Source organism: Orcinus orca, chromosome 13, assembly GCF_937001465.1.
Source record: "Orcinus orca chromosome 13, mOrcOrc1.1, whole genome shotgun sequence".
Taxonomy (NCBI): Eukaryota; Metazoa; Chordata; class Mammalia; order Artiodactyla; family Delphinidae; genus Orcinus; species Orcinus orca.
Genome location: NC_064571.1, coordinates 46,722,003 through 46,747,245, shown reverse-complemented (window position 1 = coordinate 46,747,245; position 25,243 = coordinate 46,722,003). Strand labels below are relative to the sequence as shown.

Here is a 25,243-nt window from a genome sequence, read left to right as displayed (position 1 = left end):
AAATATGTAAAGATCTCGAAGCCAACAAATATGTTGAGAAAGGCAAATTCTCACAAGTAAAAGGATGTTGATTTCTAGAAGGCAGCAGGTTATCAATAGCTGTATACAGATTCTCTGGAGTTGTGGGTTGCTTTAACACTTCATAACAGCTCACCAGGAAGTAGTATTTTCTAAAGTATAAACTGCTTTAACCTTCTAGGCAATTGGGGGCATTGCTGAACAATGATCAAGATCATAAAAAAGCTATACGAGTTCACAGCAGACAAGATTTTTTGTTTCCATTAAAGTTTCTTGTCCCATAATATATCACAATCCATTTAGAATATGGATTCAGGCCTAAAGCTTTTCTCACTCAATAGAAAAGAGGATGCAGATGTCACCTTAAGAACGGCTCAAAATCGCCTGACAGATTTGGCAGTTACCTAAACGTTTAATAAAAATTTACTCACTAACCAAATACTCTCAGTCACCGAGCTAGCAGGTCTTTCATTTCAAAAGAATCATTTTGGGGGTACCAAACTATTGACATCTGGGCCAAGCCTCCGCTTTTATTTAAATACAAACACTGGCAAAGAAGCGCAGCGGTTCGTTAAATCGCAGGGACTCGTAGCTGGCATCCCTCCCGGGAAGCGAGTCTGGTTCCACCACGGGGGAGGGGCAGGGAAAGGAGACCTCGGGCGCCAGGGACCTAGCGGGCTCTTTCTTCCAGGCGTCCCGGGCTGCCCTCACTACCAGTCCCCGCCGTCTCATTTGCCGCCTTCCGACGCGTGACCCCGGCGCGCTCGCGTCCCGGGCCGGTGACAGGCGCGAGGTGCGCCGATCGGTCCCATGTGCGCCCTCCCTCTCGCGGCCGCTGCAGTCACCGCGCCCCGAATCCAGCTCCAGCTCCTCTGCCGAGGCCTCGCCGCCGCCATGTCTACCGCCAGGCCACTCAAATCCGTGGACTACGAAGTGTTCGGGAGAGTGCAGGGTAGGGGACCCCCTTACAGTGGGAGATCAAAGAGGTGTTGGGGAGGAAGAGTAGAAAGCTTCGACAAGCACACCCCACCTTAAGGACGCCCTGCCCTGTAGCGGCTAGGACTTCCGCTCGGCCATGACACAGCAGCCATGGGTGGGAAGAAGGCGAAGGGCGCATGCGCAGAAGAGCTGGGGTGGGCGGGATGGGGGCGAGGGAGGAGAGCGGAGCCGGGGAAAGACTGGGAGAAGGACGAACAGCCGGGCGCGGGGAGTGGGCCACTTAAGGGGGTCCGGGGAGTGCAGACTGAGAGGACAAAATGAAGTGGGGGAAGGAAAGAAGAGAGGGTCTTTGAACTAGTGGTCCCCGTTACTCACCACTGAACTACTGCGCTTGACTTGAGTTTAGGATGGACACCTAAGATGGTGTTTGACGGTTCTCTTTGTAGGAGATTATACTTTTTTTTTTCCTGTATAGCTCCTGAAAGAATTATTAAGTTATTATCTAATTTTTGTCTCATTATAAGTTTAAATCGTTGTAGAGGATGTCATGTCTGGCTTATTGTAACTATCGTTATTTCTATAAAATGTTAAATCACTGAAATTTATCCAGTGGAATATAAATATGGTAGTGATTTACTATTTGCCATCATTCATTCAAAGCAAAGCTTTTTAACAGTGGGAAATTTTGCATCATACCTTTTCCTCTTTGAATTTGATTTCCGTTCCATTTTCCCCACAGAATTTTATCCTATTGTTATGCTTGAGCAGTTTCTAATTGGTCACCTACCAGACTTCTCTGCAATATGTATGTGCATATGTATGTGCATATATATACACACATACATATATTTTCTTAATTTCCTTTGACCATAAGGCTCTATTTATTTTTTTTTTCTTTTGGCTTGAGTTACTATTGTGACTATTATTAGAATACACTTGATGAAAATAATATAAATACATTTAAAAGTGTGATAAACATTATTAAAATTTAAAAGGTAAATTTGTTTTGGAAATTTATTTCTTACAGGGAAAGCTGGAGGTTTCATGGAACATTGATTAAAGGGTTGAGTTATCTTTGTATTTTGGTATTCTAGAGGTTTTTACATTTTGGGGCAGTGTACCAGGATAAGAAAAAGGATGGGTGAGTGGATGCCTTTTGTAAAGAAATAGCTCTTTCTTTCAAAGGGTAACTGTGGGAAGGGAGGTAGGAAAGGAGAATCATGGAGGATTACAGGTGTCTCCTCAGACAAGTCAGTTTTAGGGGAAAAAAAAATATGGAAGTTCTAGATACAGAAATTGATTACTTAAAATTATTCATGCTTTGTACCCTTTAGAATGTCTTCGGTACATCCAGGGGTATGGTATTCTAGATTGAAAACTACCCCCAAAAGTCATTGAAACATGTATATAAAAATGAAAATGGTGGCAAAGATCACTTGACAAACTATTTGGTCTACTGGACAGAGACGGGAGTAGTTAAGGAGCGTGTGTATGCACGTGTGTGTGCACATGTGTGACGTTTACTGAGGGTGTACCATGTGCTGAGCATCCTACTATTATTTACTTAATCTTCATCACAATTTTGTGAGATATATGTCTTAGTACTGTTTTAACAATGATAAAATAGGTAGAGTGTCAGTAACTTGGACAAGCCGTTAGTCGACAAATGGGATTTGATCCTGCATCTCTCTAACTCTAAAACCTGCACTTTCCCATTAGATGAGGTTTTCTGATAACACATAATGTATTTCTATTAATTTTAGCTATGTAATTGCACTTTGTCCATATGGTGGTCACATGGTGTATGAAGATCAATTTGGGGCAACAGTATACATAATAGGAAAGAGAAATGTATGCTATATAAACAGTGGGGTTTAAAAATCAGCTTTAGGGCAATAACTCTGTTGTTTACAGTATGTTAAATGGAAGAGAGTACATGCATACTATTGATTTATCAAGGCCTAGTATGTGGGACAAATTCACAATCACATATTTGCACACATATACATCAACATTTGCTGAGAATCTAGGATGTGCCAAACTCTGTACTCATTTAATCGTCAACCCTATGACCTCAACCATTTTCCTCATTTAACAAATGGAGAATTTAAGGCATAGTGAAGTAACTTTCCCGGTTACAGAGTGAGTTAAGTGGTGGCGCTGGGATTTGAACCTTGACAGTTTTATACCAGGGCCCATGCTCTTAATCAGTATATCCTACTGATCCTCCTCTCAATACCTTTTCCACCTTTATTTTGCCTTCCTCCGAACCTATGAACCGAACACATACATACACTGATGCAGGGCATTTGGACCTGGCCATCTATACACCATTCCAGATGATTCTGAGGATGTTTTTATGGTCTTTTTGGCTCCAAGGAAGTTTGACCTTGTCAGTAGGCAGTCAGCACATTCAAAACTGCAGCCTCTGACTCTCTCTCTGTTGCTTGCTGGCACTATCACCGTTGCTGTATATCAGTCTGCGTCTCTCTGTGTCTCACAGAACTGCTCACAATTTTTTAGTGGATTACCTAAGAAATAAATACAAACCACTAGCTTTTTGTCTGAGTCATAATGATAGTGTAGAAATAATTAACAATAAATTATAAAAAATTTTAATTTTATTTTAATAATGTAAAATGGAGAATGATTAAAGGGATCTTTAAAAAGTGTGGAATAATAAAATCTTAGTGAATACTCACTTGTTAGAAATAACGGCTATGAAGGTAAATTTACAATGGAGGAAGCTATAATTAGGAACATTGAATATGGACAAGATATAGATTGATAAATAAAATTGTCATTAAAATATTTAAATGAAAAATATTCTTAATGAAAGTTGCTTCAATGATATAAAAATTAATTTGGAAAATGATTTAACTGTCTTGTTCTGATGGAAAATTGATCAGTGAATTGAATTAGCTTGACGGAGCTTATGACAGAAAATATTTTCTAACCAAAAAACGGGGTATGCTGTTATATTTGTATTTAGAATGTTTGAATTTAAATCATCCTTGGTGCCAAAATGGTAGTCAAAATGTTCTAGGGGTCAAATATACTCTGCCTTGTTCTCCAATACACACACCCTAATTTGCAAACAGATTGCATTTCAAGAACTAGTTTATAAATTGGTTGTTTGAAATTCAGGAAAATACATTTATAGAAATAATATTACAAATAGTGGATTTATTTCTCAGACCCTTCTGCAAAGTCCACTCATAGAGCTATAGGCTTGTTGACAGAAATAATCAATAAACAATCTATAATTGGAATAGAAAAGAGTTTTATTTCAGCCAAACTGAGGACTGTAGCTGGGGAGACAGTCTCTCAGGTAATTCTGAGGAACTGCTCTGGAGAAGCATGGTTTCCAGCACAGTTTTATATCTTGTCAGAACAAAGAACATCTAACAAATCAGCGATTCATTCCTTCAAGGTTTCAAAAAAACAGATCAGCATGTACACAGGGAGCCAGTATGTCCTTGGCACCTGGGAAGAGAGTCCTATCATCAAAGAAGTACCAGCATTGGCATCCCAGAAAGGGAGGCATTTAATCTTTATTTTTAACATGGACATTCTTTACTTCTGATTAAGGTGCCTTTTTCTTTAACAGTTAAAGCAGATGTACAGTGTTTGATAAGCCACAAACAGGCTGTTTTAGTTAGCATAAAAGTCAAGTTAATTCCTGGATAAGCCAGAATGACTTTCCCATCCCTCAATATGTGAACATTTCTTCCATCAGGCTGCTGCTGCTCTCCATTGCTGCTTCCTTCCCTCTATTTTTTTAATAATTTTTTTGTTTGTTTTAGTACAGTTTTAGAATTATAGAAAAGTTAGAAAGATACTATAGAGAGTTCCTGTATACTCCACATCCGGTTTCCCCTACTGTAAACATCTTACATTAGTATGGTACATTTGTCACAACTGGTGAGCCAATGTTGATACATTATTTTTAACTAAAGTCTATACTTTATTCAGATTTCCTTAGTTTTTACCTAAAGTCCTCTTCTGTTCAGGATTCGTCTAGGCTATCATATTACATTGAGTCATCTTGTCCCCTTAGGCTCCTTTACACTGTGATAGTTTCTCAAACTTGCCTTGTTTTCCATGACCTTGGCAGTTTGGAGCAGTACTTTGATGCTAGGTACCTTGTAGAATGCTCCCATACTGGTATTGGTCTGGTATTTTTGTTGTAAGACTGAGGTTGTGGGTTATCAGGAAGAAGACCACAGAGGTACAGTGCCATTCCCACCAGCATATCAAGGGTACATGACTTATCACTGTTGAGGTTAACCTTGATCACCTGGCTGAGATAGTGTTTGTCCACTGTTAAGTTACTCTTTTTTTCCCCTCCCTTTCCATCCTCTACTTTATCTCCATATTCTCAAGAAGCTCCATGTTTTTTTTCCCCACCAACTTCTGTTACATTACGGGCTTTGGGATGAGGGATAGGGGAGTAGGGGACTGACCTCCTGAGTTTTTAGAGCATTTGTAACTATGACATGGCTTATAATGTTCCTATAAATGTTTAATTACAATTACATCAAGAATAATCAGAAATTTTGAAAGAGAAATTAAGCTGTGTATAGATGCTTTACCAACTCTCAGGTAAATACTGACGACACTTGTAGAAATGGACTGTGTCAATCTGTTGGTTTACCTGTGCGCTAGAAATTTAACAGTTTGTTTTTGATGGGATTGACTCAGATTTAGAATGGGAGTAACTTATTAGACTACAGAAATAAATAGCGATTTTCTTTAAGATTGCTTAAAATGAAAATTAGGATAATTACTAAATAGCTTTGTCAGACACCACATAATTTAGGTGTATACATTTTTCCTTACGTAGACAGGTAAGTGGAAAAGTTATGTTTTAGAGGTTGAAAATTTTAGTACATTAAAGTCAAGAAATACGATTAACTCTAATTCCCTTTCTCATCTTTCTTCCTATAGCGTTTCATTTGTAGTTCTGTTCTACTTCTTGTTTTTACTTCTCCAAATCCATCCTCCCTTTTTTAAAAAAATATTTATTTATTTATTTCGTTATGCCGGGTCTCACTTGTGGCACGTGGGATCTTTAATTGTAGCATGTGGGATCTTTAGTTGTGGCATGTGGGATCTAGTTCCCTGGCCAGAGATCGAACCTGGGCCCCCTGCATTGGAAGCATGGAGTTTTACCCACTGGACCACCAGGGAAGTCCCTCTCCTTTCAACTATAGTTATTTGTGTACACCTATCTGTGTCTCTCACTAGACAATAAGGACAGTATTGGGTGGGCCAAAAATGCCTTTGGTTTTTGAAGTAAAAATAAAAGACACATTTTTAAATTTTTCACCAAGAACTTTATTGAGCAAAGTATTCACCCTTTTGTTCCACTACCTTCTGCCATTTTTCAGGCAACTTCATGATTCCATCTTCCTAAAACTTTTTATCTTTTTGAGCAAAGAACTATTCCAGGTACCTTTTACAGTCTTCCAGGGAATTGAAATTTTTTCCATTAAGGGAATTTTATAAAGACTGAAATAAAGGGAAATCTGAAAGTGCAATGTCTGGTGAATACGGTGGATGAATCAGAACTTCCCAGCCAAGCTGTAAAGTTTTTGCTTGGTCGTCAAAGAAACATGCGGTCTTGCATTATCCTGATGGAAGATTATGCGTTTTCTGTTATAATTCTGGACACTTTTCGTCAGGTGCCACTTTCAGTTGGTCTAATTGGGAGCAGTACTTGTTGGAATTAATCGTTTGGTTTTCCAGAAGGAGCTCATGTTAGAGGACTCCCTTCCAATCCCACCATATACACAACATCACCTTCTTTGGATGAAGACCGGCCTTTGGTGTGGTTGGTGGTGGTTCATTTCTCTTGCCCCACGATCTCTTCCATTCCACATTGTTGTACAGTATCCACTTTTCATCGCCTGTCACAATTTGTTTTAAAAATGGAATGTTTTCATTACATTTAAGTAGAGAATCGCATGTGATTCTCAAGAATGTTTTGAGGTTTGCCAGGTTTGCCTGCCATGTCAAGAAGGTTTTTTTTGCTTAACTTATGTGGAACCCAAACATCAAAGCGAATCACATAACCAAGCTGGGGCAAATGATTTTCAGTGCTTGATTTGGATATTTTGAGTGTGTCGGCTATCTCCCGCGTGGTATAACATTGATTGTTCTCAATTATTGTTTCAATTTGATCGCTATCAACTTCAACTGGTCTACAGGACTGTGGAGCATCGTCCTGCAAGAAATCTCCAGCACGAAACTTCGCAAACCACTTTTGACACGTTCGATCTGTCACAGCACCTTCTCCACACACCACACAAATCTTTTTCGGCATTTCAGTTGCGTTTTTACCTTTCTTGAAATAATAAAGCATAATGTGCTAAAAATGTTGCTTTTTTTCTTTCATCTCCAATATTAAAATGGGTACACAAAAATTCACCAATTTTGATGTCTTTTTTTAAATGCTCACTGATATGACAAATGTCACATACAATCTAACAAAATTGTTTTGAATGAAGTTAAAGACAACTAAGTGCTACTAGAGCCATCTTATGCAAAAAACTGAACTAACCTTTTGGCCCACCCAATATTTTAAAGGTCAAGCTAGCTTGTTTTTATATCCCCTACAGGCTGTGCTTCTGGTGGGAACTTCCAGAGTATCTCAAATTAAATTCAAGTGTTTGGGATAGTTGGCTTAGAGAAGAAACAGTAGTATATTTGCTGTTTCGACTATTTGAAAGATGCCATGGTGTGTGGCTCCAGGGGACAGATCCTGGATGGATGTTGGAAGGTTAAAGTGAGGCAGAATTTTATTCCATAGAAGGAAGGACTTTCTAACAATTAAAGATGTTTAAAGTCATTAAGCGCTGCTTTGTAAGGTAGTGACTTGATGACTTCCTGCATTCAAAATTGACACGTGCAGTTCGATCCCAGGATGAAGGATTACAGGTTAATATGAAAATTTGATTTTACATGAAAGGATCCTGATGTTTAGAATTCATCATATGGTTTCTTTAAACATCAATACTTCTTTGTAGATTTAAAGTATGATTTGCTTTGCAAATATTCACCTCAGAGTTTCTCCCTGACACATCTTTTCACAAAGCAAGGTCCAGTTGCAGCTGACTGAGCCTTGATTGAGTGGCATATTTTGTTTGAGTTTCTCATAACTGAAGCGGCTGATGTCTGTCCCAGTTTCCAGAGCAGTGTGTCTGTAAAAAAAACTGCATGTGTCATATCAGCTTCCCTTCTCTTTAGCAAGCAGGGTGAAAGCAGTGTAGAGAGGCCACGGAAGCCCATGGAAGCAACTTCTCCAGTACAGGCCCTGTCCTGAGAGTGCTCAGTTCCAGTCAGTGCTACTCAACTGCAGAAAATCTGTGTTCACATTCACTTTGTTTGCTATATGGACCTCCCTCTGTTGCACAGAATGCTTCAGACTAGGGATGGGGACTCTCAGAAAGACTGAGAAAATTCCAGAGCTTTGGACAGTTAATTCCTGCATGGTTCACTGCGTCACAAAGTTAATGGGCTGGAGGTCCTGACACCTCTTGATACACATTCCTTCTAAGGCTTTAAAATATGGGTTGTGGTTGAGGGACCCAGTAAACAACACCCCTCTTTATTATGTGAGTTATTGACAAGTAAGAAAATGAGTAAAGCAGAGTTTGGGGATGTGTCTCAATCTTCAGGTAAGTAGACTTCATAATAATCTGTACTGCAGAATTAAACACACCAACCCAGGCACCAGCAGGGCTCCCTCAACAGAACAGAAGGGATGATTCCTTTGAATAACTAGTTCCCAGAAGGAAGAAGAGGAAGCACCTGGACTGTGTATGTTTCTCCTCCCAAACTTAACCATTAGATAAGTCACTGCATGTCCCCGAGTTAGGAACAGGTAGAGAGTGGCCAGGAGTGACACACTAGTGGATATTTCTCCCCGTTAAAGGAACTATCACATGGGCAAAGAAACTTTCTCTCCCAGAAATAAACAGTGACATCTAGAGGGAGCTCAACTATTTAGTTCTGGTTGTAGTACTTCAAGATGATCTGCAGAGCAGAGTTTTTTGGTGTGGAATGATAGGAGAAGTCAGGGATGTTGTATGGAGAGCAAATTGGGGAATGACTGTCCTTGTTCTACAGAGAGAGAAAGGAAGGACGATGTCACAGTCCTGTTTCCTTTTTTGTGTGTGTGACATAAAAAAAAATTGAGATCTAATTCACATAGTATTAAATTCACTCTTGTAACGTGTTCAAACATACTAAATATACAGTGTTTTTTACTGTATTCACAATGTTTTGCAGCTATCATCACTATCTAATTTAGAATATTTCCATCACCCCAAAAAGAATCCCTGCCCCACAGTTCCCTTTATCAGTTATTCCCCATCCCCTACTTCCCCCATCCCTCGGGGATGTCGCTGCCAAGGTCTCTGTGATTTCCTTGGACTTTCCTTCATGGTTTCAAGATGGCTGCTATCGCTCCAATCAGTACATTCACCCTACAGTCAGGAAGAGAGAGGGAACAAGGAGGAAACCCCTGGCTGAGACAGCCCCTGTCAAAGAGCTTTCTTGAAAGCTTCAACCAGTGATTTGGCTAAACCACTTGACATGGACCACCCCTTATAAGGAAGATCGATAAATATAGAAGAGCATGTTGCTGCCTCAAGTAAAATCAGAATTCTGTTAGAAAAGCAGAAGGGGAAAACGGATTTTGTGTAGGCAACTAATAGTGTCTGTCGCAGATATTCATATGTTAAATACATTTAACAGCATAGTAATTACATTTGGTAGTCTTTCCCAAGTAGTGATGCAAAAGGACATACTACAGAAAGACTTTGATCTCCCTGGTCTCAGTCTCAAGATATTTGGTTTATAGCCAAGACAACCTAAATTTCTGTTAAGTACATATTGAATCTTTCACATATGATTTATCTCAGTCTTATTTTTTTTTCCATTTATCACTGCTTAAAGCAATGGGCAACACTTGTATTATCTACCCAATTTGTCAAGCAGTATGAACTTAGCCTAAAATTAAGTCTCTTAAACTTAAAGGACAATCCTTTAGTTATACTGTTTTAAGATCTGTTTAATAAATGTGTGTGTGCCCTTACCATTCATAGTTACAAATACAGCCGCCATGTCCTGCTCTAGTCTTCTATCCCAAGTCCTCTAAGTTCTGTAAGACAACCAGTTTAACCATTTCTTTTTTCAGTTCTTATGGTTGTTAAGCCATTATTTATAAACAACATGCTCATATTAATATTTCCTGATTTGTCAACTTAGGCATTATGTAGTGACTTCTTGCTACCCTTTTTAGTATATAGTATATTATATATAAACACACACACACACACACACACACACATCAAACTATATATTATCATTTAGATAAAGCAGTAAAGTTCTGCTAGAATCAACACAGAAGTCTTATGATTCTTTCCAGCTTTGAGTGCAGTAAATTTATCATCATCACTTTGAAATTAAACTTAAACTCTAATCAGTATGGTTGCATGTATATTTACAATGTTAATAATGAATTACTACAGGACAGTAAAACAGTTCACTTAAATATTTATCAGCTGGTTTTTCTTTCACTCATTTATTCAACAACTATGTGCCAAGCTCTGGTCTAGGTGCTGGGGACACAGTGTTGAACAAGACAGAAAAAAAAAAACCCACAAATAAATACCTAGTAATATCATATGGTAATCGGTTATGCATATCCAGGAAACATATAAGGATGCAGTGCTGTTTTAAATAAATTGGTCAGGGACTATTTCTCTATGGAGATGACATTGGTGCAGAGACATGAATGATGGGAAGGAGCCAGCAATGAGAAGATCAGGGGGAAGAGCAGTTCAGACAGAAGGAATAGTAAATGCAAAGGCCATGAGGCAGGAATATGCTTGGCATGTTGAGGGACACAAAGGAGAAAAATTTGGCTGGAATGGAATGAGCAGACAGGAGTCCTAAGAGATGAGACGGGGCATTAGAGAGGGGCCTGGAGGCTGTGGTAACCAGAATGTATTTTATTTTGAGTGTGGTAGGGAGCCACCAGAGGGTTTTAAGCTGGGAAAGGAAGTGATTTGATTTTACTTAAGGAAAGAAAACCACCTTGGCTGCTTTATGGAGACTAGACTGTAGGAGGGCAGAACTAGACATAGGGAGACTAGTGAAGGGGGCCATTGCTGTGGATTAGTTGAGAGATTATGATAACTTGGACTAGGGTGTAAAAACATTTTTACCCATTTTTCTAGAAACAGTTGAAACAGAATTAAACTATTTTTTAGCAAGTCTTGAAAATGAAGTTTGGGGCTAGAAATAATTGGTAAAATGAGTGCAATGACATGGTTTTGAATATTTAACTATGCGTGGTATCCAAATAGGTCATGATCCTGATTTGGGGACTTTGCACATGCTCTTCCATCTTTAATGTTATTCCATTCTCATCATACTAATTTTTGCTCATCATTGAAGTATCAATGTCCCATTTTCAATAAGCCTCCCCTAAAATTACCCAAGACTGGGTGGGTCATTTGTTTGTCCTGTGAACTCCCACTTGCATCCTGGTTTATACATCTTTCAACTCATAATTGTTCTATGTTTTATTTATTTTTAAAGTTTTATTTATTATTCTTTTTTCCCCAGTTTTATTGAGATATAATTGCCATACAGCACTATATAAGTTTAAGGTGTACAGCATGATTTGACTTACATCATGAAATGATTATCACAATAAGTTTAGTGACTATCCATCATCTCATATAGATACAAAATAAAAGAAAAAGGAATAAATATTTTTCCTTGTGATTAGAACTCTTATGAGTTACTCTCTTCACAACTTTCATATGTAACATAAGCATAAGTTAATTTTATTTATCATGTTGTACATCACATTCCTAGTACTTACTTATGTTATAACTGGAAGTTTGTACCTGTTGTCTTCTACGTTTTAATTGCCATTTTACTTGTCTATCTTCCTCACTATACTGTAAGCTCCTAGATGGCAGGACTGTCTTATTTACTTATCTCATTCTCTGCAGAATTAGACAATGAATATTTGTTAAGTGAATAATCAGAATGTCTAAAAGTGTGCTTATTTTTTTTAATATTTATTTATATATTTGGTTGCACCAGGCCTTTATATATTTGGTTGCACCAGGCCTTTATATATTTGGTTGCACCAGGCTCCTTAGTTGTGGCATGCGAACTCTTAGTTGCCGCATGCATGTGGGACCTAGTTCACTGACCAGGGATTGAACCCAGGCCCCCTGCATAGGGAGCACAGAGTCTTATCCACTGCACCACCAGGGAAGTCCCTAGTGTGCTTATTAAATATATGAATTGTGGGGCTTCCCTGGTGGCGCAGTGGTTGAGAGTCTGCCTGCCGATGCAGGGCACACGGGTTCGTGCCCCGGTCCGGGAAGATCCCACATGCCGTGGAGCGGCTGGGCCCGTGAGCCATGGCCGCTGAGCCTGCGCGTCCGGAGCCTGTGCTCCGCATCGGGAGAGGCCACAGCAGTGAGAGGCCCGCCTACCGCAAAAAAAAAAAAAATAATAAAATAAAATAAAATATATATATATATATATATATATATATATATATATATGAGTTGCCTGATTCTTAGATTATGTCTCTGTGAAAAGAACATTTCATTAGCAGACTGGAGTAGGTAATTTCCTTAACCCTGCAATGTGTTGGATAACTCTTTTAAAAATTCCTCAAATCCTGTCACCTTAAGCAAATGGCCTTTTTGTCATCAGTAAATAGATGGTGGAAGGGCTGCTGGGAATTCATAAATGTTGAAAGGATGTTGCTCTTCACTGGGGGTGGAGTGGGGTGGAGTAGGGTGGAGTGGGCAGCTTGTTGTTAACCTCCCTTTCTGGCAGCTCCGGTGTTTCTGGCAGTAAGTAGTAAGGGTGGGGGGAGCAACCTAAGTGACAGGCTGCCTGCTCTGCTCCAGCACCAAATCCAGTTAGAGTGCAGGACAGGGTTTTTTGTCTTTTCATTGTCCATGGTTTCTTTCAAGTAGCGCTGTTGACTTGTAAAATAGCTGAGGCAATATTGACATGCAAGTACATAATTTATTACCAACACGAATTTGAACAGCATGAATGAGAAATGCATCAGACCTGCAGTACCCTACAAGATTGGAGTTTTCCCCTTTGCGATGCAATTCTTCACCTGAAATATAAATCCTTTTCAAACCTTTCCCAGACCTTCCTTTAAGGTGGAGCCAACCATTGATTCTAAACGTTAGCGGGCATAAAAATCACCTGGAGAGCGTGTTAAAATTGGATTCCAAGATGCAACCTGCAGTTTCTGATTCTTTAGTGCTGGGGAGGAGCTTGACAATTTGATTTTCTAAAAACCTCTCAGGTGATGCTGGTGCCTCTGGTTCATGGACTGGTCTGAATAGGAAAGAGCTGGACTATATGTTTCCAATTTCTGTTTACTTCAGTTGCATGTGCTTTCTTTTCTTAATGCTAACATCATTTGGGGCTGTTCACTGTTGAGAAACTCAGAGGGGAATATGCACAATAGGCCTGGACCCAAACTTTCAACTCTGCTTAGTCAGTGTCTTCTGGGATCCCCTCACTCCAGGAAAAAATGACTGCACACTTCTCCACAGTTCTACCTGTTTTGTCTCTTCTACATGGTCTGGTTAACCTGAAGTTTCTCTTGAATTTTCTGCCCATTCCTTTTATATCTACTGACTCATGTCTTTCCCTCCATCTATATAACAGATTACCTTTCTGGTTCTTCTTCAGATCAATACTCCCCACTCATCCTTTCCTCACATTTATAGGTATCTTTTTTTTTTTTTTTCTGGTACGCGGGCCTCTCACTGCTGCAGCCTCTCCCGCTGCGGAGCACAGGCTCCGGACGCGCAGGCTCAGCGGCCATGGCTCACGGGCCCAGCCGCTCTGCGGCATGTGGGATCTTCCCGGACCTGGGCACGAACCCGTGTCCCCTGCATCGGCAGGCGGTCTCTCAACCACTGCGCCACCAGGGAAGCCCTTATAGCCCCATAAGAATTTCACTTGTGATACTATCCTGTCTTTTTTGCTCCACTACTCTTTTTCTCTTCGTATTCATTTGGTACCACAATACACTACCCTCAGGAAACAAATGATACTCCTTGTTATTACAAATCTGCTTACAAAACTACATAAAATTACCCAACCCACGGATCTTGTCTTCTGTATCCTCTTAATCAGGCTCAATTGCTGTTTGGAGAAGCAATATCTTTTGACCTCTCTGAGATTGATTTGATCTATCCCCTGTGATTTGCCTATTTTTTTTCTAATTTTTAAAAATTGAGGTATAATTTACATTCAGTAATATTCACCCTTTTTAGTATACAGTTCAATGAGTTTTGATAAATGCATACAGTCATGTAACCACCACCACTACCAGCACAACTGAGACATAAAACAGTCCAATCACCCCAAAAATTTCCCTCGTGCTCCTTTTCGGCGCCCCACTCCTTCCCACTCCCGGCCTTGGCAATCACAGATCAGTTTCCTGTCCCTGTAGTTTTGCCTTTTCCAGAAAGTGGAGTTAAAATAGTAATGTTTTATTACATTTAAACTTGAATTTAGTCCTTGTATTTAAACAAGGCATTCTATTTATTTATTTAATTTATTTATTTTTGGCTGCGTTTGGTCTTCGTTGCTGCACATGGGCTTTCTCTAGTTGCGGCGAGTGGGGGCTACTCTTCGTTGCAGTGTGCGGGCTTCTCATTGCCATGGCTTCTCTTGTTGCGGAGCACGGGCTATAGGCACATGGGCTTCAGTAGTTGTGGCACGCGGGCTTCAGTAGTTGTGGCTCACGGGCTCTAGAGTGCAGGCTCAGTAGTTGTGGTGTACGGGCTTAGTTGCTCCGTGGCAAGTGGGATCTTTCCAGATCAAGGCTTGAACCCGTGTCCCCTGCATTGGCAGGTGGATTCTTAACCACGGTGCCACCAGGGAAGCCCCTAAAGAAGACATTCTAAAAGCTGAGGGTGGGTAAGTTTTATGCCAGCACACTCAACTGTTCTTGTAGTAATTATTTTGTTTTATTTAGCATTTTAAAATAGAAGGAATATGCAGTTTGGCGTTTCATTATACTTTGGTTTCAGAATATTATTCTTTTTATTCAAAAATAACATTCCTTTTTCTCTTTGTTTTAAAAGAAAAGAATTTTTAAAAAACACTTTCTGAATGCATTCAGATATTAAAGGTTTTGTTCATTTCATTTACTTACTATTTAATAAACTAGATGAAAGCTAAGTCAGGAAATATATACTTTTTTTAAAGTTAGACAACCTGACATTTCTTTTCATCTTTCTCTTATACAGGTGTTTGCTTCAGGATGGTAAGTCACCAATCTGTTTATTATTTTTTGCCATCTCCCTCCCACTCCCACTGTTATTTAGTCACAGAGACAGAGCAGTTATCTACTTAGTGCTAATCTATTGCTAATTTCCTGTCCTTGACAGTGAATGAAGAAATATTTGTATTTCTTTCAAGTTACTGGTTGAGATTTTTATTAAGGATGTCTTTTAAAAGTAGCCTATTAAAAACATTACAGCCTTCCTGGTTTTCCGTTAATATTTCTATGAATTTCGAAAGTACCTCTCTTGGGGTGATCCAATTAAACATTTTGATTAGGTATATTTAATACACAGTATGGGGTCTTCCACTTGTTCTGGATGGAAGAATCTCTCCAGTCAACAGTACATATCTTGAATTGCAAAATGAGAAAAGCCCATTGTTGCACAAGGAAGTGGTTCCTAGGTTTTTAAAGTTAAAACCCCTTGCTGCCTTTTAGATATTTATTTTAAAATACTTTTAAAATATCGATTTTTAAAATATAGTACTCCTTTCCTAAAAGTTAAACGTGGCATGTATTCTCACCTACTGTTTGAGCTGGGAATCACTAGCTAGGTCTCTGTTCCTAACCTCTAAGGGTTCTAACAGGTTCCCACAAGTCAAGTCTCTGCCTTTTGAGATAGTCGCATCCCCTGGAGTTCAGATTGTCTCCTTTTTCGTTGCTATCTGTGAAGGCGTGACATTTTCAGAACCCAGCCCTTCCAGCAATCCTAGCTGTAATCATCTTGGTTTGTGCTGCTTCATTTAGTTGGGGACGTGGAGTGTAGAGCTCTTGGTCACCCTGGGCTCCAAACAGGAGAAGAGCATATTTCTAAAAAACGCTGGTATTCTGGCTCCACAAGAATTTTAGTGTGATGTAGTTAAAGTAATGCAAAATAAAAATGTTTCTAGGTTTGCATGTGCTGGTAGCATAATTGAATTTGGAATCAGGAAAAGGAATTTTAAAAAACTATTACGAATAATAGGAGAAATAAATTTACTCATAGGCAATTATAACAATTGCGTGGCAAGTCCAGAGTCAACAGAGAACACTGGAATCTTTTAATCCAATTCTTTATGTAGATCATAACTGGATATTTTTGCTCAGTGATTAAGAATCTTGGAGTGATCAGCTTTTGAAACCCAGATTAACAGTGTAATTTAGCATTAGCAGGTTGTGAGGGCAATGCAACTGAGCTTTATGGATTCCAAAACACATCATGGAAATTGTTTTCTGAAATAATTCCCACCATCAGTTTATTTTCTCATAACGTGCTTGTCTTTACTGAATGTGGAATTTAGCACACACACACAAAATACCATTTAAACGAAAGTTTTTGTAAATATAGGTATTACTATGGGTCAGCTACACAATCTTTGGCATAGACTATATTTTAAAGGAATCAGCTTTTTTGTGACCATACCTTTCTGAATGTTAGAATCAAGTATGTTGTAAATTCAGACCTTTGATGTTGGACTTCGTCTCTCTTGTTTTCTCCTGAAACCAGTACACTGAAGATGAGGCAAGGAAAATAGGGGTGGTTGGCTGGGTGAAGAATACCAGCAAAGGCACTGTGACAGGCCAAGTGCAAGGCCCCGAAGAGAAAGTCAATTCCATGTAAGTAATAAGACTAGTAACACACTCATGCAACTTATGAACTTATTTCAATGTTTGGTTGTAAAATAAGAATAGAATTGATGGACCAAATTTAGTTTGTAGATTATCACTAAACCAACATGCTTTTAGGCAGACCAGCAAAGAAATTTTCAGAGTTGAGAGTGGAATTTCTACGTCTAGGAATGGATTTCCCGCTTGGGCAGGCCCTCAGAAAGAGCAGTAGCATCACTCTCCAATCTGTATGAAATGTGTTCTGTTCAGTCTCCTCTAATATGAGGGAAACATCCAGGGTCAAATGTTTCTCATCAGAAGTGGTTGTGACAGAAGCATAGTGCTTTAGGATGGTTCTTGAAGTTCTTAAAGAGCCTGCAAGGCAAAAAGTTGCCATTTCCTTTGTATTGTTTAAGTATCTTATTTATCTAATTGTAATTTTATTTTTACTGTCAATGAAAGTGTGTTTGATGAGCCGTATAGTTACCGTAATATGAGTCCTTGCAGTGCAAAGGAGATCGGATTCAGTTGTAGGGAAAAAAGTGCCTTGTGTACACAGTGTCATTTTCAAAGGCGTTATCTTTTCAGCTTCCTAATTGCCACTGCTCTCTGTAGTCTTATTTTTTAAATAAAAATTGCTCCTATTTATCGAGCATTTGCAACATGTTAGGTAATGTGCTAAACACTTTACATGGATTATTTCATTTAATCTTCACAACATGTCTTACAAGGTAGCTACTCGTTAATACCCAATTTACTTTATTATTTGCAATTTATCTTTGTTTTCTTTACTTAATGTTTTCAGATTTCAAGAGCAATACTTTTTTACTTGTTGTAATAAGTGAAGTAATAAAACGTAGAGAGGTATGAAAGCAAAGTTAGTAATCGGCCCCTCCTTTCTACTTCCTTCCCCTTTATGTAACCTGAGCCAGTGGCTTTGTGAATCCTATCCAAAGCTTTCTTTTTCACTTAAAAATACTTAATTGTACGTTTAAAATTAGGGTTTTGCATGCTTTTACTGAAATAGAATACTTCATGCATATTTTTCTGTAACTAGTATTTTTTACTTTATGGATGTTCAACAATCAAGAAATATATAAGTACCAATTCCTTATTTTTTCTAATTTCTTTATGTATAGGTACGTATTTGCATTTGTGCATAAACCATACCGCAACCTGAAGAGTGGGGTCCAAAATTCAATTTCATAAAATGTGGGGTAACAGTTAATGGAAAAATTATCTTTTTCAGTAGGATGGTCACAAAATGCACAAATGAGAGGACTGTGAGCAACATTATACAGAACTAATAGTTCAGTGGATGAGAAAATGCCAGATGACTATGATATAGTTTGAGATTGGGGACCACATGGAGGATGGACGCTCATGCCAATCATGTTATACCCTAATCCATGTTGTAGCAAGTTTTTGATTAATTTCCTTAACATAATCATATCATAAATTCTGCCCATTTTTCCTTTCCAACCCCTGCACACCCTTCTTCCCTGCCATGCTGCCAGTCATCTGTGTTAGCAGCCTGTGTGTGTTTCCTTCCATGTTTGTCTCCATGTTTGCCTTTACACAACACACACACACACACACTTGGGTGTACATATATTTGGGGGTTTTGTTCAATGTTTGCTTTTTAAAAATGGGATTGTGGTGTATGCACCTCTCTGCATCTCACTTTTATTTTATTTTACTTTTTTTAATATAAATTTATTTATTTATTTATTTTTGGCTGTGTTGGGTCTTCGTTGCCGCGAGCGGGCTTTCGCTAGGCCACTTTCACTGTGGCAGGCGGGGGCTACTCTTTGTTGCGGTGTGTGGTCTTCTCATTGCTGTGGCTTCTCTTGCTGTGGAGCACCGGTTCTAGGCATGTGTGCTCTGTAGTTGTGGCTCGCAGGCTTAGGTGCTCTGCGGCATGTGGGATCTTCCAGACCAGGGCTCGAACCCGTGTTCCCTGCATTGGCAGACGGATTCTTAACCACTGCACCACCAGGGAAGTCCCTGCATTTCATTTTATCATTCAAAAATACATCCAGGAAAATCCCTCCAAGTCAAATGGTGTAACACTAATTCATTCTTTCTAATGGCTGCTTAATATTCTACAGTATAGATGTACCATTATTTATTACCTTATTGCTGGGAACTCATTTTGTTACTTATTTTTTTCCGCAATAAGAGCAATGATGCAATAAAAATTTTATTGGTGATTTTATTTTTATGAGATATATTTCTAGGAGTGTGATTTTGTTGGTTGAAGTGTCTTGCATACTTTTAATTTAAAAATATTTGCCTGACTGCTTTTCAGAACAGCTGTAAACAATTACATTTTTTTCTATTCATCCTGTTGGCAATTGGTACTGTTGCACTCTCATTTTTCTTTTATCTGATTTGGTGTAGAGTGATATATCATTTTTTTTACTGTAGTTTGCATTTCTCTAATTGATAGTTGGAGCATCTTCACGCTATGTGGGTTTGTTCTCATGGATTCCCTTTTCACATCCTTTACCAATTTTCTCACTGGATTGCTTGTCTCTTGCCAATTTTTAACAGCACTTTGTATACTGGTGATGACTACTAACTCATTATCTGTTATCTCTTTTCCAAGTATTCCCCAAATCTATCATTTGCCTATTAGTTTTGTTTATGGTAGCTTTTACAACATAAATTGTTTTTCATTTTTATAAACTTAGATATGGCTATCTTTTCTTTCTGGTTAAAAAACAGATTGTGTGTTGTTTCCTAGCTTTCCTTCTAACTTTTTGATGCTTTATTTATTACATTAGGCATCTACTCCATCTGGAATTTGTTTCTTATTTATAATATGAGATTGGAGACTATTTCCTACCAGATGGATAGGGAGTTGTGCCAGCACCATTTATTAAATAGTCACTCTTTCCCCATTGAATTGAGATATGTTTTTGTCAATATATTAAAATCTTATATAAACTGGATTTTATTTCTGGCTTTTCTGTTCTGGTCCACTGATTGATATATCTATTCCTATACTAATACTCCATATTGATTTAATTACAGTGGCTTTATAGTATATTTTCTTTCATTATTCTTTTTCATTCACTTTTTTGCTTTCTTGGACATTTATTTTCTCTCTAAACTTTAAGATAATTTTATCTATTTAATTGGAATAATATTTTTTTTAACTTCCCTAATTGTCTTACAAATATGTTTTTTTAAAAAAGAAAACTTTCTTTTTTAAAACAATTTTAGAGTTACAGAAGAATTGTGACAATAGTACAGAGGGTTTCCGTATACTCCTCACCCTTTCCCCATTAACATTTTACATTAGTATGATACATATGTTACAATTAATGAACCAGTATTGATGTACTGGGTATTAAGTAAAGTCCATAGTTTATTCAGATTTCCTCAGCTTTTACCTAATGTCTCTTTTCTCTTTTAGGAGCCCATATTTTACTTGCTTTTTAATTGCACATTTTTATGACATAAGAGAATTGTTATTAAATCTTTCCATCTAAGAATATGGATATCTTTTCATTTGCTCAGATTTTAAAAATTATGCTTCAATGTGATTTTCTGGTTGTCACCATCTAAGTTTTGTGCTTTTCTTGCAGAGTTTATTCCTAAGTATTTGCCTTAGTCAGTTTGGCTTCAGTAACAAAGAACCGTATAGACTGGGTGGTTTATAAACAACAGAAATTCTCAGAGTTATGGAGGATGGAAGTGCAAGATCAGGGTGCAAGCATGGTCAGGTTCTGGTGAGGGCCCTCTTCTGGGTTGCAGACTGTTGACTTCTCATTGTATTCTCCTGTGGCACAAAGAGAGCTAGTTAGCTCTCTGGCCTGTTCTTATAAGGACACTAATCTCATTCATGAGAGTTCTATCCTCATGAGCTAATTACCTCTCAAACACCCCACCTCCAAATACCATCACATTGGAGATGAAGCATCAAGCTATAAATTTGGGGAGGACCCAAACATTCATTCCGTAACAATATGTTATTGCTTTTTTTCACAATTATGTATGGAATATTTTTCCCATTTTTGTTTCCAGGTATTTATGCTAGAATAAGGAAAGCCTAATGATGTTTGTATATTTATCTTATAGAGTTACCTTATCAAATATTCTCATTAATTGTACTAGATTTGATTGTTGTTTTTTTTGTAAACTATAGTCTATTAGATTTCCTAAGTATACAATTCTGTAGTTAGCCAAAATAGTGTCTCTTTTATCCAGTGTTTATTTCATTTGCTAGACCTCCTCACAGCAATGTTGAATAGTAATAGCCATAGCAAGCATTCCTGTCTGGTTTCTGATTTTATTTGAAATGGCTTTATTTTTTCACCATGATGATGAAGAATGATGTTTGCTGTTGATTTTTGGTAAATAAACTTCATTACGTTGAATTTCACTCTTGAATTCCTTGAATTAAGCTCTAGTTGGTCACAGTGTGTTATTCTCTTGAGTCATTGCTGAATACTGCTTCCCAATGTTTTATTTAGAAATTTTGCATCTGTACTTATAAGTGAGATTATGGTTTCCTTTTCTTGTGGGGGGAGGGTTGTTACTGTATCAGGTTTTGGTGTTAAAAGTTCTGCTGGTTCATGAAATGTATTAGGAAGTTTCCCTTTTCATTCATTCTGGAATAATTTAAATAATACTGGGATTACTGTTCTTAGGTTAGCTGAAATAAGTTATGAAATCACTTGGTCCTGGTGCTTTCTTAATGATAGGCCTTTAATCACCTTTCCAATCTGGTCTATCGTAATTGGTGTATTTGGGTTTGCCACTTGTTCCCAGATTCATTTATATTTTGCTAGGAAATTATCCAATTCTTTTTTGAAATTATCTACTTGTCCTAGGGTTTCAAATTTGTGGTTATAGATTTTATAGTTTTTAAAATCTCTTCTGTATCTGTGTTTGTATCTCCTTTGAAAATTCCTAATCTTATATAGTTTTATTCTCTCCTCATTTTTCCTTAATCAGTCTCGGAAGAAATTTATCTATTTTATTGGTATATCTTAAAAGGCAGCTTTTGGATTTATTGATCATTTCTACTTTTTTGGTTTTCCATTCCTTAATTTCAACTTTTATCTTTATTCATTCCCTCTTTTTTATTTCTTTGCTGCTTGGTCTCTAAGTCTTCAACATGAGTGGTAGTTGCCTTTAATTTTAGCCTTTTTACATTAAAGATGGTAATTTGGCATTTACCCTAAACACATCTTTTGAGTTCTTCCATAGGTTTTGGTAAAAAGTCTTCTTTTCATTGCTTTCTGGAGAGTTTGTATTTTCATGTTTTATTTCCTCTTTGAGCAAATATCCAATGGTATTCTGTGTATGTGTTTTTTAAGCTTCCAGTGGTTATGTTTTTTTAGTCACCTTTTATTACTTATTTCTATTTCTATTTAATGATGATCAGAGAATGGGGCCTAGAAGATCTCTACTTTGAAAAAATTGTTAAACCCTTCTGATGATGTGATTTATTTTGGATAGATCAATTAGGATGGGTGATCCAATTAGGATACTTTAGGTTGCAAGAAATAGAATATCTGTTAAAAGTAGCTTAATGAAGCGGCTGATTTTTCTCACTTTCCAAAAAACTGGGGCAGGTAGTTCCAGGGTTGGTCCAGTTGCTCCATTATATTAGGGTTCTGGGGTCAGTTTCTCTGGGACCCTCCTGACCTATCTGTTCTGCTTGCCTGCAAGTCCTTCACACCCTCACAGGGTCAATTCAAAGCAGGAAGAATGTGAGACTTTTTCCCTTCTCTTCTAAGAGAGGAAATTCTTAAAAGACCCTGGCAGATTGCTCTACAGGTTCCACTGGACAGAGCAAGGTCACAAGCGTATGCCCTGGCTTCAAGTGATATTAGGGAAGTATCTGGCATTTTTAGCTTTCCTTCTAACAAGTGGGATTTGGCATCAAGAAGGAAGAGAGAGAGAGGAATGGCTGTTAGGGAGACACCCAACGATGTTTGCTGTAAAAGAGACCTGAAAGGAATATATGTTCTCTTTCTGAGGCATATGAGATTTCATCTCTCTCTTTCTCTCTCTCTATCTATCTACCTATCTGTCTTTGAATGTGTTGATTATGTTATTCCATTCCAGTATTTTTTGACAACTAAATCCATTTAATTATGAAAGAGGTGTATTTTGTTTTTGTTTTTCGGGTTTTTTTTGGCCATGCCGCACCACACCCAGCTTGTGGGATTTTAGTTCCCCGACCAGGGACTGAACCCAGACCCTCGGCAGGGAAAGCGTGGAGTCCAAACCACTGGACCGCCAGGGAATTCCCATGAAAGAGGTGTGTTGAAGTCTTTCTGTATAACTGTATTTTCATCGTTATCATTGCAGTTTAATTTTTCTTTACATTTCTTGCTATTGTGTTGTTTGATACTACAGACACATGACTTGCGTCATCTTCATAAACAGTGTCTTTTTTCATTACATAGTGTTTGTCTTTATACATTTTAATGCTTTTAAATTTAATTTATACCTTGCTACTCCCTCTTTCTTTTAAATTTACATTTCATTGGTATTTCTGTTTACCTTTATATTTTTATCCACTCTTGATCATTTTAAGGGTGCTTTTAATAAACAACATAGAGCTATGTTTTGTTGTTTAACACATTTTGAAAGTTTTTCTCTTTTAATGTCAGAGTTCAATCTTTTCAAATTTAGTATAATAATTGGTTTGTACACAAACTTGGTTTCTTCATATTTAGTATAATAGTAGTTTGTAACAATTTTATTCTTCTATGTTACTTTACTATTATTACTTTTAGTTTTAATCATCAATACACTTTTTTTATAGTGAACTACAACACATATATAGAAAAATGCATAAGATATTAATGTGCAGGTTAATGAATTAGTGTAAAGCAAAGATCTTTCTCCTGCAGTATCACCTTGGATCAAATGTCCATGGATCATATGCATGGGTCTGTTTTTCTGGATTCTCTGTTCTGTTTCATTGGTCTGTTTGTCTATCCTTGCACCACTACCATGCCATGTTAATTATTGTAGCTTTATCATAAGTCCTGGCATCCGGTAGACAAGTTATTCTAACTTACTCTTTGTCAAGGTTGTGTTGGCCATTCCAGTACCTTCCATTACCAAGTAGATTTTAGATCAAGTTGTCAAGTTCCACGAAACAACCTGTTGACTTTTGACTGGGATTGCACTGAATGTAAAGATAAATTTAGGGAGAATTTATGTTATAAATGTGATAAATCTCTCATTTATTTTGTTCTTCTTGAACTCTCTCAATAGTATATTATAATTTTCTGCATAAAGGTCTTGCATATTTCCTCCCGAGGTATTTGATAGTTTTGATGCTATTATAAATGCTATCTTCTTAAGCATTTTTCCTGTTTATTGCTAATATATAGAAAATCAATTGAGTTTTGTGTATTGCCTTATTTCCAGTGACTTTGCTAGACTGACTTGTTGATTCTAATAATTTGCATGAAGAATCTTTTGAATTTTATTGTTTTGAATATTATCTGAGGATAATGAGAGTTTTATTTTTTCCTTTCCTATTCTTTCACCTTTTATTTCTTTTCCTTGCTCACTACACTGATTAGGACTTTAAGTATTTAAATATTGTGCAGAAGTAGTAGTAATAATTGGCATCCATGTCTTGTTACTGATCTCAAACTTTCAACATTTTACTTTTAAATAGTATACTTGGTAAAAGTTTTTTTGTAGGTACTATTTATCAGATTATTAAAATTTCCTTCTACTTTTAAAATCACAAATGGATACTGCATCCTAACAAATACTTTTTCTATGTCAATTAATATGATGATATGATTTTTCTCCTTTATTCTGTTATTGGGACAAATTATATTGATTGATATTCTAATATAATCAGTACTATATTCCTGGAATAAACTCAAATTAGTCATGACTGATTTTCCTTTTTATATATTGCTGGATATTGTTTGCTCACATTTTGTTTAAGATTCTTACATGTATGTTCACATGAGAGGTGGGTCTGTAATTTTCCTTTCTTATAATGTCAAAGTTAAGTTATGTTTATCTAGAATTTTTATAATATTGATATTATTCTGTAAATAGTAGAATTCATCACCAATTAATTCTGGGCCTGGAGTTTTCTTTGTCCCAATGTTTTAGATTACAGATTGAATTCCTTTAACACTTATAAGACTTTTCATATTTCCTTTTCCTTTTGTCCTTTTCCTTTAACACTTATAAGACTTTTCATATTTCCTTTTCCTTTTGTCAATTTTGGTAAGTTGTATTTTAAAAAAATTTGTCCATATTTTCTAAATTTCCAATCTATCGGCATAAAATCTTATTATCTTTTTAATATTGCAGTATGAA

At 37.4% G+C, this 25,243-nt stretch overlaps 1 protein-coding gene across 5 annotated transcripts in view; it reads left to right on the top strand.

Annotated features, from left to right (window-relative positions):
• Positions 1–650: 650 nt before the first annotated feature.
• ACYP2 (acylphosphatase 2) overlaps positions 651–25,243 on the top strand; it is a 176,364-nt gene continuing 151,771 nt past the window's right edge. For 4 of the 5 annotated variants that reach the window (XR_007470859.1, XR_007470858.1, XM_049695980.1 and 1 more), the window contains exons 1-3: positions 651–970; positions 15,294–15,310; positions 16,815–16,924. Coding sequence is in view for 3 of the 5 variants with exons in the window: in XM_049695980.1 (XP_049551937.1) it covers positions 829–970; positions 15,294–15,310; positions 16,815–16,924 (269 nt within the window). In the remaining 2 variants the exon portion in view is untranslated. The remainder of the gene's footprint in view (positions 971–15,293; positions 15,311–16,814; positions 16,925–25,243) is intronic. The other variant, XM_004284362.4, reaches the window with a different exon arrangement.